A 13,804-nucleotide genomic window follows, 5' to 3' on the forward strand; every position below is an offset into this window, starting at 1 on the left:
AACTTTACATCATAAAACACAACACAACCACTACTTTAATTTCATTTCATTTGTTGCAGTGCACTAATCATATATAAAAATTATTACCTACTAACAATTGGCAATTTCATTGTTTTCTGAAGCTTCTCTAGAAATTCATATGTACCCATATCAGGCAAATGGAGTTCTGTTAAAACCAGATGGATATCATTTTCCCTTTCCTTTACCATCAGCAATGCATCAATGGCGCAATAAGCACTAACAACTGTGTAAAATAATAAACAAATTCAGCCCAATATTCATCTTTTTTTTTTTTTATTAAAAACTTTATAGAATACCAAATCTAATCAATTACCTTCGTATCCACACAAATCCAGCATTTTGCACACAATTTTTAGACTTGTACAATCATAATCAACCACCAAAACTCTGAATACTTCACATACCTCCCATTTTTTTGTCAATTCCATCCTGCAACAAACACAGAGAGACTAGCTACAACACCAAGTATCTCTCTACACCATATGTTTATTCGAATGAGAGGCCTGCTTTTGTAAGGGCATTGTATTAAGTTGTGAAGATAAAACTACAAATTTGGCATGTTGTTTTAATGTAAAAGAAGACTACCATATAAATGTTGTTGTTATGGGGGGAATGAACCTATCCAACCCCTAATAATTTCCCTTCTTTGCAAAATTATTACCATTTTTGAAGTGCTTTTCTCCGAAAAACCTGTTTCATGATTATGATTCATTAACCAACTCCATCTTTGTATATCTTCAACATTTTTTACTAAAGTATTCAACTAAATTGATATGTGAAGATCAGAATTACGATACTTTTTGGAATCGATCATTAGTAGTTAGAAGTAAGTTAAGATTGAAGTTGGAACAAACTTTTTTTTTTTTTTTTTACGTATGTTCAAAAATATCTATTTTGACCATAAAATTGTGTGTAATTTATGGATTATATAGTTAAATATTATTTTGATAATTTGCATACTATTGCTATAATCTTCCATAGAACAACATATACCTTACTTAATCATTATAACTTTTAAAAAAATAGTTACATTGGTTATTGGTTGAATTTTTTAATTTCCACTACCAAGTGTTGTGTTATGTACGTTATTAAATAAACAAATAAATAAACACTAAAGTGTTACCTTTTCTTTTGTAAAAATATTGCTGTTTGATTACAAATTAAATATCGTATTAGTATTCGTTTTTAAATTCTCGATAATCAAAACCTCACATTTGTCCTAATGCTCAATTATGATGTCATGCCTTTTAAAATAAAATTGTGGCCTCTTCTTCCTTTCTATCAATGTTCTCCTGCATGTTAACGTTAGTGTGAGGATGTAGCCACTCAACTCTTGACTTTTTTCTTTAAAATTCTGAGGAAATGACAAATTTCGAAGGCCCTTTTAATTTGTGTCAAAAACTGAAAATAATAAGAATGTGGACCAAATAAGTTCCTCACATTTTTATAATTCTAAAGTTACTCCTGATATTGTTGGATAATAACATTTTTGAATACAATGTAATTGTTATACCATGTATGAATGGAAATACATAATAAAATGAAAAGAATCGATTATGAGATTCTAACCTAATGGATTCAAGAAATAAATGGAACAGATTTTTCGCCTAATTTGAATTTTGAATTTGTTGGATTTGATCTGATTTAACCACTTTTAAAAAATATTCGGAATGAATCAACCTCTAAATTATATATCACATTTTTTATTTTAATTTGTACTAGATATTTAGATTTTACGTTATTTTATTAATTTTTTATTATTTTAAATTCAGATTAATATATTTGCTTCTGATTTAGATTTTACTCATTACTTTATACATGTTGTCATCTAACAAATAATATATTTCATTCAAATTTTATCAATTTTTTTTATATTTTTGAATACGTCCCTTTATTATCATCTCATTAATCTAGCTTCTTGTTGTTTTTTTCTTTATGGGTTCATAGGTTTTGTGGTTAATGGAGTACAATGTAATTGTGTAATTGTAAATAAACCATCTCCCTCCCGGATTTTCCTCCTAGAATTATTTTTTAATTTATATTTTATTACCAAATTAGATTTTATCTAACTAATTTTTAAATTAATCACAATAAATAAAAGCTTACCGATTTTCTCCCCAATTTATATTCGAATTTATCTTTTATTATCAAATTTGATTTTATCTAACTAACCTTTAATTTGTTTAAATGTTTGTTACAGATTCAATTATATCTAAATATTTTTCATTATTTTATACATATTGTTATCAAATTAATTTTATTTTTTTCTTCATATTTTTATCTTTTCAACTTTTCATATAGAAACACATAAAAGTTTGTTGTACTTAAAAAAACATATAAATGGGAACTAAACTTTAAACGTATAAAACACATGTTTGTGGATATTATATATATATATATATATTGTTATAAGGTTGCATCATCATCATCATCATCATAATAATAATAATAATAATATTCAGCCATCTAAATAAAATAAGATAACAAAAAATCCTAAATCTCATCTTCTTCATCTTGTCGCTTCCAAAATTTCTCTTTCTCCTTTTTAGTCTCATGTCTGTGATTGTTGGTTCAACAACCCTTTCCATCGTCTTGGCTAGCTTTTGACGACCACCCTCGCGCCGACCTTGGTCGCTCGACACATGTTTTCTACTTTTGTTTCTATTTTGAACATAGCTTTCAACAATAATAACGTTTTGGGATTGATAGTGTTTAAAGTTGGCTTTCGAGATTCTATGAGCAAACTATTCACATAGAATGAAGACAATGAAATTCCCCTACAACTGATTTGGTGTCAAATGTAATCATATTTTCAATAGTCACATTGTCCTGAAGTTAAGTTGTAATTTCTTCAACTAGTCACTTGTCAACAACGACTTCACTGTACAATCAACTTTGCTCTTTCTCACTGAAGTCCATCGTTGTGGACATCCATAAGTTTCAAATGACTCCCTTCCCTGATTCGGCTTCCCTCGCATACACATGTTCTATAGGCCGGAAGCATTAAGGACCATATTGGGTGATTTTTAATTTTTGCTTCTGAAGTGTTTAAATATAGTGTATTTGTAGTTATAGAATGTTTAAGTAAAATGTATTTGTGGTATTCGAGTTAATTTTGAAATAGTGTATTTTTGTATGGTACTTAATTGGATTGTTTTTAGGGTAGTTTTGTCATTTATTAATTAATATTTTCTATTATATAAATTCGTTTTGTTATTTTATAATTTTGAAACATTTTTACCATTTGGAAATGAATCTTTAAGTTTCCTATTTTTCTTGTCAACCTTTTTCTTTTCCTTCATTACATTTATGAGGGGTCGGCCAACTTATACCCTGACTCTATTAGCAATGCTTTTTTTTTGAAAAATAAAAAAATAAAAAAATTATGGGCTAACTCACATGTACAATTTTTTGTTTTTTTTTTTTTTAACTCTTAACAACTCAATAAAAATAAAATTCAAAATTTAAGAATAAAAATATAACATTTTGAAATTTAAAGAATTAAATAGAGAATTTTTTTTAAATAATATTATTTTAATATATATTAACAAAAATATGGTAAAGTTGAAAATATTGATAAAAATAGGTTTTTTAATCGCATACCCGGTATACGATTACACTTAAATCGTGTACCCGGTACACGATTAGATCTAAATCGTGTATCGGTACACGAGTGTTTGTGATTTGGTACGCGCAGACTGCCAATGTGGCAGTCATGTAGCGTTGATTGAGATAATCGTGTACCGGGTACACGATTACCCTAAGTCGTATACTGGGTACATGACTTCATTCTCCATTAAACGTTGCGGTGCCTTTCTTCTTCCTCCGTCCGAAAACCATTCGAATCCTTTTATTTGCCATTTTTCTTCCTCCCTTTACCGTCGTAGCCTCATTTCTTCCTTCGGCCGTGAGCTTTTTCTCTTGTTGTTGTCGTTGTGAGTTGATCTACCGAAGAGTTTTCTCCATCCGAAGTGTTTTCTTTGACTAAGGTAAAGTTTTTTCTTTAATTTTTTCCAATATATGTATTTGTTTATAAAATTGAGGATCAAGATTGAAAATGTATAGTTTATGGATCCATGATTTAAATGTATAATCTTTATATATATATATATCATTTTGTTTGCATTTGGGCTTAACTAAATGTGTAGTTTATAAATCCATGATTTAAATCTATAATTTTTAGATATATGTTGAACTTAGAAATTAGATTTTGTTATTTTGTTGGGCTATTTTTTGGATGATTATGTTGGCCTATTTGTTGGGTTAATATATATATATATATATCATTTTGTTTGCATTTAGGCTGAATTAAATGTATGATTCATGGATATACTATTTTGTTTTTATTTGGACTGAATTAAATGTATAGTTTATGGATTTTAGATTTTGGTTATTTAGATCTTATATGTTAACTTAGAAGCATACGAAAACAACCCCATGTGGGGTAAAGGCTAGGGAGTCGTCTTTAAATTTCATGTAAACTTCTATTTTCAAATTAAAGATCTAAATCTTCTTTAGTATCATGACATTTTTTTTTTTCAATATGAGTGCAGAATAATTATGTTTTCATTGTAGACTAGATATATAATTAAGCTTAATAATGAAGGAATTAGTGGACCCGGTCCTAAAGTCTTAATATTGTTGTACATCTCTGATTAAAAAAATAATTAGTCAATCTATTTTTTTAAAAGAATGAAAAAAAAATCGTGGACTTGGTCCACGAGTCTCTATGCGACCGATTAACCAACTCAGCCGATGTGGTGCTGATTGGTTAAATGCTAATCGTATACACACGATTCCCCTAAATGCTAATCGTGTACGGGGTACACGATTTCTCTATCCTAGTTTTGTCAATACTTTCCATTCCGACCTATTTTTAAAAATATTTTTTCATATATCCCATTTTTATCAATAATTTAAAAATATACCATTTTTTTTTAAACTTTGTCCCTAAATAGAAATGTATTCAAAATTTGGTGGAGAAAATGTAACATTCTGAAACATGCGGACAAAATGGAAACTTCACTTAAACCTTGCAACAAAAGAAAAGAAACAACATTAGATTCAAATATGATAAAGTAATACCTCTACAAACGAAATTAAAAATTTCCAATGAAACTAAAGCCATATATCATACAACGTTTTGCACTAGAAAAATCATATACATTTAAGTTAAAATACAAGTTTGACTTTGATGTTGATTTCATTTTAGTTATTATACTTGTGAGTATTCAAATTTAGTTCTCATTCTTAAAATAGTTCTTAAAAATAGTCCATATAGTTAGTTGGTGATTGTTTTTTTTTTTTTTTCAAGCAAATAATTAGCCTCTATCAACATTCCCTCTCTTCTAGTTTCGATAATATGTTCACAATTGTGCTTTTTTTTCTTTTTTTTTTTTTTGGTAAATAGAAATTACATTATCATATTTTTCAAAAGTTAAATAAAAATTAACCTTCCAACTAACTATGAGAATTGAGTTTAAGATTTTGAAAATATATGGACTAAATTTGAACCTTTAAAAGGATAATAATGGTAGTAATATTGGGAAGACTAACCAAATTATAGGGACAACAAAATCAAGATCTTGGCTAAACCAAATATATTATAATTACATCATTAAAAGCACCAATTAATGCCTAACAAAAATAAAACAATAACTTTATACATATATTCTAAGACTATAGAATATGGCAATTTGCACTCCATAATCAGAGGGCACACAACAGCTCAAAGAGCTGTAGCAAAAACATAAGTGATTACATATATTCTAAGCTATAGAATTTGCACTCAATAATCAGAGTGCACACAGTAGCTCTCAAAGAGCTCTCTAGTCAAACAAAAGGCGTCGTCTTACAGACTTTGAAAGAGTGGAAGAAGTTGATGCTTTTCTCTTTCCCGTACTCGTCTCCTCGTCCTCATTTGTCAAATCTGTTGTCTCTGATGTTTGTTGTTGCGTTTTTGTTGCACGGTAGAACTCAGTAATACTTAACTGGACACCTTTCCCTTTAGATGAATCAGACTTTCCGCTAGTCCCGCAAGCTGGTGTGGTTGGGGTCTTCTGCCTTTTCATTTCCTTTAGTTCCAACCAAGAATTTTCAAACATAAATAAAACTTGTTCATTGCAGCTTAAGATATATCCATCACACTCACAAACCGCACAATACCAGCATTCATCAACCCTACAAGTAATCTACTGCCCTCCCTAATGGGAAGCTAGATATCGTAAACAGCAAAAAGAAACTAAGCTTTGTAGAGCTAAGCCATTCCCACTTCAATAATGTAGTACTCAAAAAGAGACAGGGAAGAAATGAAGGATGCAACAAAAAAAAACAAACGATGATTACCTTTTCCTGTAAAAAATTGGCAGCCTGTTCAGGATATGCAGCGCCAACAAGGTCGATATTCTCATCAGTCAATAGAAACGAGCACCCGTCTTGAATATGAATTTTTGGAGAATCAGATTCGTCTGTCAAATCCACTGTTTCATCGATATCAATAGCATCATCTGGCCCAGTGCCAAACCCCTCAGAAGACCCTTCATATATAACATTGCTGAGGGTTGGGACTGCCTTCTTCCATTTGACAACATAAAATGGATGTCCATATCTTATTTTCTCTCTAAGTATAGAATCAAACTCGTACTGGCCATATAACAAAGTTTGAATAGGATTATTAGCCATTTCTCTGAGAAAAATGGTGGATAGCATGGGGAGCATCCTCTGACGAATGTACGATGGCTCCCACCGTAGATGAAAAACTAAAAAATCAACCAGCATTTCGGTTCTTGGGCTTCCCCAGGATAAGACAAGGTCATCATCTGCAGTAGAATCACATCAAATGAGATAACAATGTAACATGTGCACAAGTTATTCAAGACAATCTTAGACACTAACTAAAGAAAAAAGGGAAAAGGCCTTCTTAAACAAACTGACACTTCATTTAATAGGTGTTTAATGAAAACAATATTATCATATAAAAGAAGATGGAGGTGTTTGTTAAAATATAATGGCATCTGCTGCCCGAACAAATGCGCTTTAAATTGATCATTCATGGGTCACAGCAGCACCCAGAGATTTGTTCATCAAAATCAAGATTGTTAATATTTGCTACTTGATATGCAAACATAGCCACTCATACCACTAAAATAACTGTGATTATCACACTGGTACATCTGAATAAGTTCACTACTGGGAAAATTTGGCTCCATAGCAATCTTCTTGCAAACTTTTAATCGCCAATTTTCTTGTTTCTTTTTCTCTTTTTCTTCTCGATCCTGCCCATCATGAACAGAAAAACGTCTTTTCAACAAACAAAAACCAAAATTCACGTTGATCAGGTAAAAGAAGCAAACAAAACAGAAATATTTACAAATAACAGATGCTAATAGCACAAAGACTAAAAAATTGTAATTCATACAGATCACATTTTCAGAGTAAAATCAAATAGAGGAAATGACAATGAGGTACCGTATCACATGAGGAACAATTGCATTTAAATCCATCCGGCTTTTTGATACAACCCTCACCATGACTCACATCACAGTATTCACAAGGGAACTTAACATGGGCTCTTTTGCTGCCTGGATGACCACAGAAGGAACAGTGAGAACACTTGATCTTTCTTGAGCTCATTTTCAAAGATTGTCCATAGTCATTTACCAATTCAAGACCACCCTGAAGCATTGAATTATCCTCGTTGCCTATTTCATACAATCTGCATAAAACTCAACAGTTTAAACTCAGTTAAAATACAGAATAATAATGGTACAAATATACTTATTGTTATTGGTATTTGGAAAAACATATAAACTAAATATTACTTATTCAAAATCTCATCATCTGTGTAATCTTGGACGAAACGAACAGCGGTATCCAATCCAACTCCTTGCACGCCATTTAAGTTGTGGTCATTTCCAACCAGGAGAGAGATTGCGATTAAATGCTTCCTATTCAACCCAAGAGCAGCTTCAATATCTGATATGAAGTAGCATTCAAGTGGTTCCTGCATGTGATGATATTCAAGAGAACATGGTAAGAAAGAAGTCACATATAAAAGAAGACTCGTATAGATAGGAGTACTTGCTTTTGAATTGGGATGGATGCTTTTAATAACGCATTTGGCACCAAACAGAAATGCATCACTGTCAGCCGTGATGCATGCATCCACAAAGCCTTTTCGATTCAACTCGGCACATAGGGCTTCAGCTTCACCTTTTGCTTCTAAGACGGGCACCCCAAATAGCTCAAGCAGTTCCTATGAAGCAGCTATTAGTAAGACACGTGATGAGCATTGCAAGTCCATCAAATCAAACAAAAGCATCACAGTATCTGAAACGAGTAACACAATAAGAAAGGATGGCCCAAATTAATCCAAAACTCGAGGCACATGCAGCAGTGACAAAGCTCATGTACACCAACATTGAAGAGACTTTACAATATGGAATACAATAACAAAAACCCAAGATGCACAAAACACCATTTATCTTCTATAATCAAATTTTTCTCACGGTACGCCTCACTAATCTTCAGGAGATTTCACTCATCCAAGATCAACTCCGAAAGGTAATACGAATTAATTTTTCTTTTTTAATTATTTCACCTTGAGTCTTGGAACCAAGATTTCGGAGGGTATTTCAAACATCCCAAGCCCTTAGAGCGGATGCACGAAACCATACCATTCTCGTTCAAAAGTAAATAAGATCAAGTGGAGTCTAAATTGATGGACATATATGTGATGAAAATGCTCAAAGCAAGTGAAACAACCTACCACACATTCTTTAACACATTTTGCAAACTTGCGATTCCTGTCAACTGAAATGCGATCTTCAACCTTTGGTAGATCAGAAGTGTCAATACCAGATAAGCGAAAAAATCTGGCAATTCTTGCCTTAGATTTCAAGGGTGAAGGAGTTCCATCAACTACAAACACAGGAAACGCACCAAACTGCAAAATACAAAACACCATCACTATCAGCTTGAATAAAATCCCGCCATAAATCAACGACTTACTGATGCCATCAACGAAAAGAAAAAACGAGAGAAACATAATCATCTTACGGCAGAGGAATTATAACCAACCAAATTCCCAATTTATTTTCAAATTTATTCATTTTACTCACTATGCAATAAGCAAAAGGGGATAATCAAAGAAAGTTCACAAAACCCAACAATTATCTCAAATTCTTACACCCAAAACATCAACTCCCACAACGGTAAGAGAATTTATTCGCGTGATTCTTGCACCCAAAGAAACAAAACACTAAACTAAAACAAAACCTTGGCAAAGAGAGTGATGGTGCGGAAGAATGTGAGCCTCAAATGGGGGCTTCGAGCACTGGATTTAATGGCGGTCTCGTGCTGGACAATCCAGAAAGAGAGGTCGACGGCGACCCGCTTGTTCCTGAGGAAATCGAAGCCCTCAGTTCGAGCGTGAGGTTTAAGTAAATCCCAGAAATGGCCTCCGACTCCCATTGCTTCGAGTGATTCAGAAATGGGTTCATGAAATCAAGAAGAAGTTGGAGTTTTTCGTTGTAGTGATGGATTGATAGTTTGAGAGAAGAGGTTCATCTTCATTTTTCTGTGAGCAGAAACTTCAATTTTCAGAATGTTGATGGTTTGTTACCGTTACAACGTTTAGAAAGGCCCATGTTTTTTCCCCTTGAAATTCGGGGTTATACGTGGAAGTCTAAAAAAAAACCCTATATTTATAAATGTTTGGATAATTATATATTTTTTTATTTAGTTATATACGATTTTATATATCTTTCCTATTTTCCAACCGATTTTAATGATAGGAGAGAAAATATATTTATTATATTTATCAATGGGAGAGGAAATATATTTATTGTAATTTTTTTATTTTCAATTTGAAAAAAATATATTTTATAAAATTTTATTTTCTATTTACCTTAGTTTTCACCTATTAACTTATTGCCTTTTTTGACAGATTAATAGTTATTTTAAATATATCTTATAACATTTTGACGGATTCATGGTTATTTTAAATATATCTTAGAACATTTTGTTAGGTATTTAAAATATTCTAACTAATATGAAATATACTACCGTTTATAAATTAGAGGTTAACTCAATGTTTGACATAAATCACAATATAAAGCAATATATGAAATATACCATGGTATATAAATCTTCATAAATTTCATTTACACCATAATATGTATATCATAATACATGGAGTCTAAATAAAAAAAAACATTCTCGTACATATACCACAATATATCAAATTTACTATAGAAGCTAAAAAAAGTACATATATATCACAGTATGTACAAAAAAATATGAAAAAATAAAACTAAAATTTGAATCGAGTTCGCCGTTCATTTGCTCCAAGTCTGCCGTCGCTGTTTGTTTACTTCGAGTCAGTTGTTGCCATTCATTTGCTCTGAATCTGTCATTGTCGTTTGTTCGCTCCAAGTCTGCCATCATCATTCTTGTCGTCTCGTGCTTGCCCCGTCATCAAAACGCCCCATGTCATCCGTCTCCTACCTGTAACTCACACAGGAGAAAAAAAGAGGAATGGAGAAGGAGAAAAGAGGAGGGGAAAAATAACCTTGAAGCATGAGGGAGAGAGAATATGTATGAGAAGAATATATATTATATATATATATATATAAATTGTAAATAGTTATTGATATTAATGAAAATAGACCGACAAATATACTTTTTTTTAAGAAAAATAAGAAAAAAAAAAATATATATAATATATTATATATATATATATATATATATATATATATATACCATTATATATAAAATGTAGTTGAAGATTAAATTGAAAATAGTTATTGATATTAATGAAAACAGGAAGATCAATATATTTTTTTTTTTAAAAGAAAAATAAAATGTTGAACGCATTAACTTATTTTTAAGGCTTTTTAGGTAGGGGATTTGGACTGCCCCAATTTTGGGCCCTTAGCCTCACCATACTCAATTTGAAGGATAACTTTATTTTCTGACTATTATTATTATTATTATTATTGACAAAAGGATTTTATCTATAATTACGTGTGCGTATACGATATACACCAGAATATTACAAGTATCAAATATGGGATTGAAATTCGAATTTAGAATTCTCGAATGGAAAACGTCTTAGTGACTTACCTACGCTCAAATTGAGATTAAGAATACCATTTATTCTCTCCTCTACTTTCAATATTTTTTTAGTTTAGTTTCAAGCTTCCAAACTTTTATATTTATTCCTCATATTTACAGTAAATCTACCATCAATTTATGGTTATATATATCTAATCTCTATTAACTTTTTCTAAACATATATTTTAGCCAAAATTAAACTACAGGTAGACATGTATTTAAAAAATATATTTTCTTCTTTTCAATATAGCCTCTCTCTGTTTTTTTTTTTTTTTTTTTTTTCCCCTAACAATATAGGAAGACTCGAAACTACAAATCTCCCCATCACTAAGATATACTATATGGTTTGTTGTGGATTTTTAAAATAATATCTATTCTTTTAAAAGTTTTAATTTAAATAGTTTTATTGTCACAAGATACGCTTTATTAATTTAGTTGAGAATTAAGTACTCTAGATTTTAATTAGATAGATTAAAGTCGTTAGACACACGATTCTCCTATGAAATAAATAAAAACATTTATTTTATTTTTACTTAGCACATTAATTATTAAGGTAATTGTTTTAAATGGTAAAACTATTGAAAATATTTTAAAAGTATAGCAACATGACACTATTACTGAGTGATAGACCACCATAGACTTTTATAACTGAGCTATAGAAAGCCTACACTGATAAGTAATGACATTTTATTATATTTGTAAATAAGTTTGCTCATTTTCCTTTATTTGAAAATAACTCTAATTATTATTTAACCGATTAAAATATTGGTATAGTAATGAATTGGAAATATGTAAAAAAAATGATAATTGTCCTTAAATTTAGAAAAATTGCGATGGGTGACAATTTGAACATGCAATTATGTAAGTGTGTCGGTCATATTTGATATTTTATACATATGAAAAAAAATTAAATCTAGATTTCTATTTATGTTTTACTCCACGTTTCTTGAAAAAACAATTGATAAATAGAAAGAAAGATAGAAAGAGAGAAAAGTGGCAGTTGGATGTGCGTCAGTCGATAGAGGTAAGTGACGAGAGAGGCGAAGTAGCAGGCTGTAACATATGGTATAGAATATTGTTGGTTGGTGGAAGAGATGTTGAGAGGGGGGTTTGGGATTTTAGGTGTCACCCATATTTAATATATTTTCAAATATGACAAAAACTTCAAATTTAGATTTTTAATTATTTTTTATTTCATATTTTTCCTGAACAATCAATTCGAAAGAAAGAGAAAGAGAGAAAAGTGACAGGTGAACGTATGGTAGTCGATAAAGGTAAGTGGCAAGGGAGGCAAAACGATGGCTAGTGACAAATGGTGTGTAGCAATGCTAGTTGATGGAAAAAAGATGTTGGGGGATATATTGCATACGAAGAAGAAGTTCTTTTTTTTTTGTTTTTTTTGATCTAATTGTATAATTATAAAGTATATCAACTCAGTTAAATGCATCGATAATAAAACGAGTGCATCGTTATCAAGTACATCAACAATATAGCAATCAAGTATATCAACATTATAAAAGAGTGCATCATTATCAAGTTTATCAGCAGTATATAAATCAAGTGTGTTAAGTTATCGACAGTGTGAGCACAAGATTGACAACTATATCAGTCAAGTGCTTCATCATCAAGTATATAAAATATATCACTTAAGTGTATTAGTCAAGCATATCAAATGTATATCAGTAGTTAGGGCATTTGTGACATTTTACTTCTTTTATATGTGGGTTGTTGATAACTTGTAAAAAATACAAGTTATCTTTACTCTTAAGTTGGAACAATTAGGGTTTTTAATGATAAATTCTCCTCATTTTTAATGGAAATGCATGGATTTACTTGAACAATAGCAAATTCATGTAAAAAGAAGTTTTATTACTGATTATCGCGGCACTAACACACTACTTTGCAGGATTTCAACGTAAGAACTGACAACAACGCATTAGACAACCGTCGACGCATGAACCATGCGTTAGAGGGAATTCAAAGCATAGAAGATTCGTTACTCTGGGCTGATTGTGTCACATCACCACTTGCAAGCATGGGCACCTGCAACAGGCAGCGTTTGAAAAGCTTCCAAGAGGTCAGGCGGCCAACCAGGACATGGAATTTAATGTTGTCCAGGGCATGAATTTAAATGCAGTCTATCCTCCAAGTGGACGAGACCAGCACCTATAAATATTTGAAGACCCTCCAGAATTAAAGAGACAATTAGAAACTCCATACTCTCTGTAAATTTTTAGACTTAGTCTTAGCTATACAAGTTATGCTGAGGTGTAAGACGATCGAAGGAACTAAGAACCATCACCACTGCCGACCAGGGAGTGGAAAAAGTTATTCTTGAGAAAATACTCTGTCCTCGACTCTTGAAAGTGATTGTACACAACAAGATTGAGCCAAAGAACTACAAGAGATTGTATTCTTTGGCTTGGCTCATTCTCTCTCTTAATATCATTTTCATATCATTTTGATTGAATATAGTTCTTTGTAAAGGCTCATTGACCCTTTGTTAAGTTCATATATTTGATCATCACTTTTGATACTGTTTGTCTTCTGTTTATGTTGAAAGCATTAGTACTTCATGCATAATTCTGTTTCAACGTCTAACCCAACGTGACAACTTGGTGAAAGCATCTTTAACTTAGTTGTTTGAAATAATAACTAAGTCACATGA

The 13,804-nt window shown here is 31.2% G+C and overlaps 1 protein-coding gene across 2 annotated transcripts; it reads right to left on the reverse strand.

Annotated features, from left to right (window-relative positions):
- Nucleotides 1-5,568: 5,568 nt before the first annotated feature.
- Nucleotides 5,569-9,680, reverse strand: LOC120068848 (flap endonuclease GEN-like 1). Of its 2 annotated transcripts, XM_039020484.1 has the most exons (8): nucleotides 9,298-9,680; nucleotides 8,789-8,965; nucleotides 8,105-8,275; nucleotides 7,842-8,023; nucleotides 7,489-7,735; nucleotides 7,160-7,295; nucleotides 6,367-6,839; nucleotides 5,570-6,095 (listed from the first exon to the last, which is right to left on the reverse strand). In XM_039020484.1, exons 1-8 carry the CDS (start codon nucleotides 9,490-9,492, stop codon nucleotides 5,850-5,852), a joined length of 1,827 nt encoding a protein of 608 aa, XP_038876412.1. In that variant the 5' UTR covers nucleotides 9,493-9,680; the 3' UTR covers nucleotides 5,570-5,849. The 2 variants fall into 2 exon arrangements, with proteins under 2 accessions (XP_038876411.1, XP_038876412.1); XM_039020483.1 differs by having other exon boundaries at nucleotides 5,569-6,095; nucleotides 7,842-8,275.
- Nucleotides 9,681-13,804: the final 4,124 nt, after the last annotated feature.

Source organism: Benincasa hispida, unplaced genomic scaffold, assembly GCF_009727055.1.
Source record: "Benincasa hispida cultivar B227 unplaced genomic scaffold, ASM972705v1 Contig123, whole genome shotgun sequence".
Classification (NCBI taxonomy): Eukaryota; Viridiplantae; Streptophyta; class Magnoliopsida; order Cucurbitales; family Cucurbitaceae; genus Benincasa; species Benincasa hispida.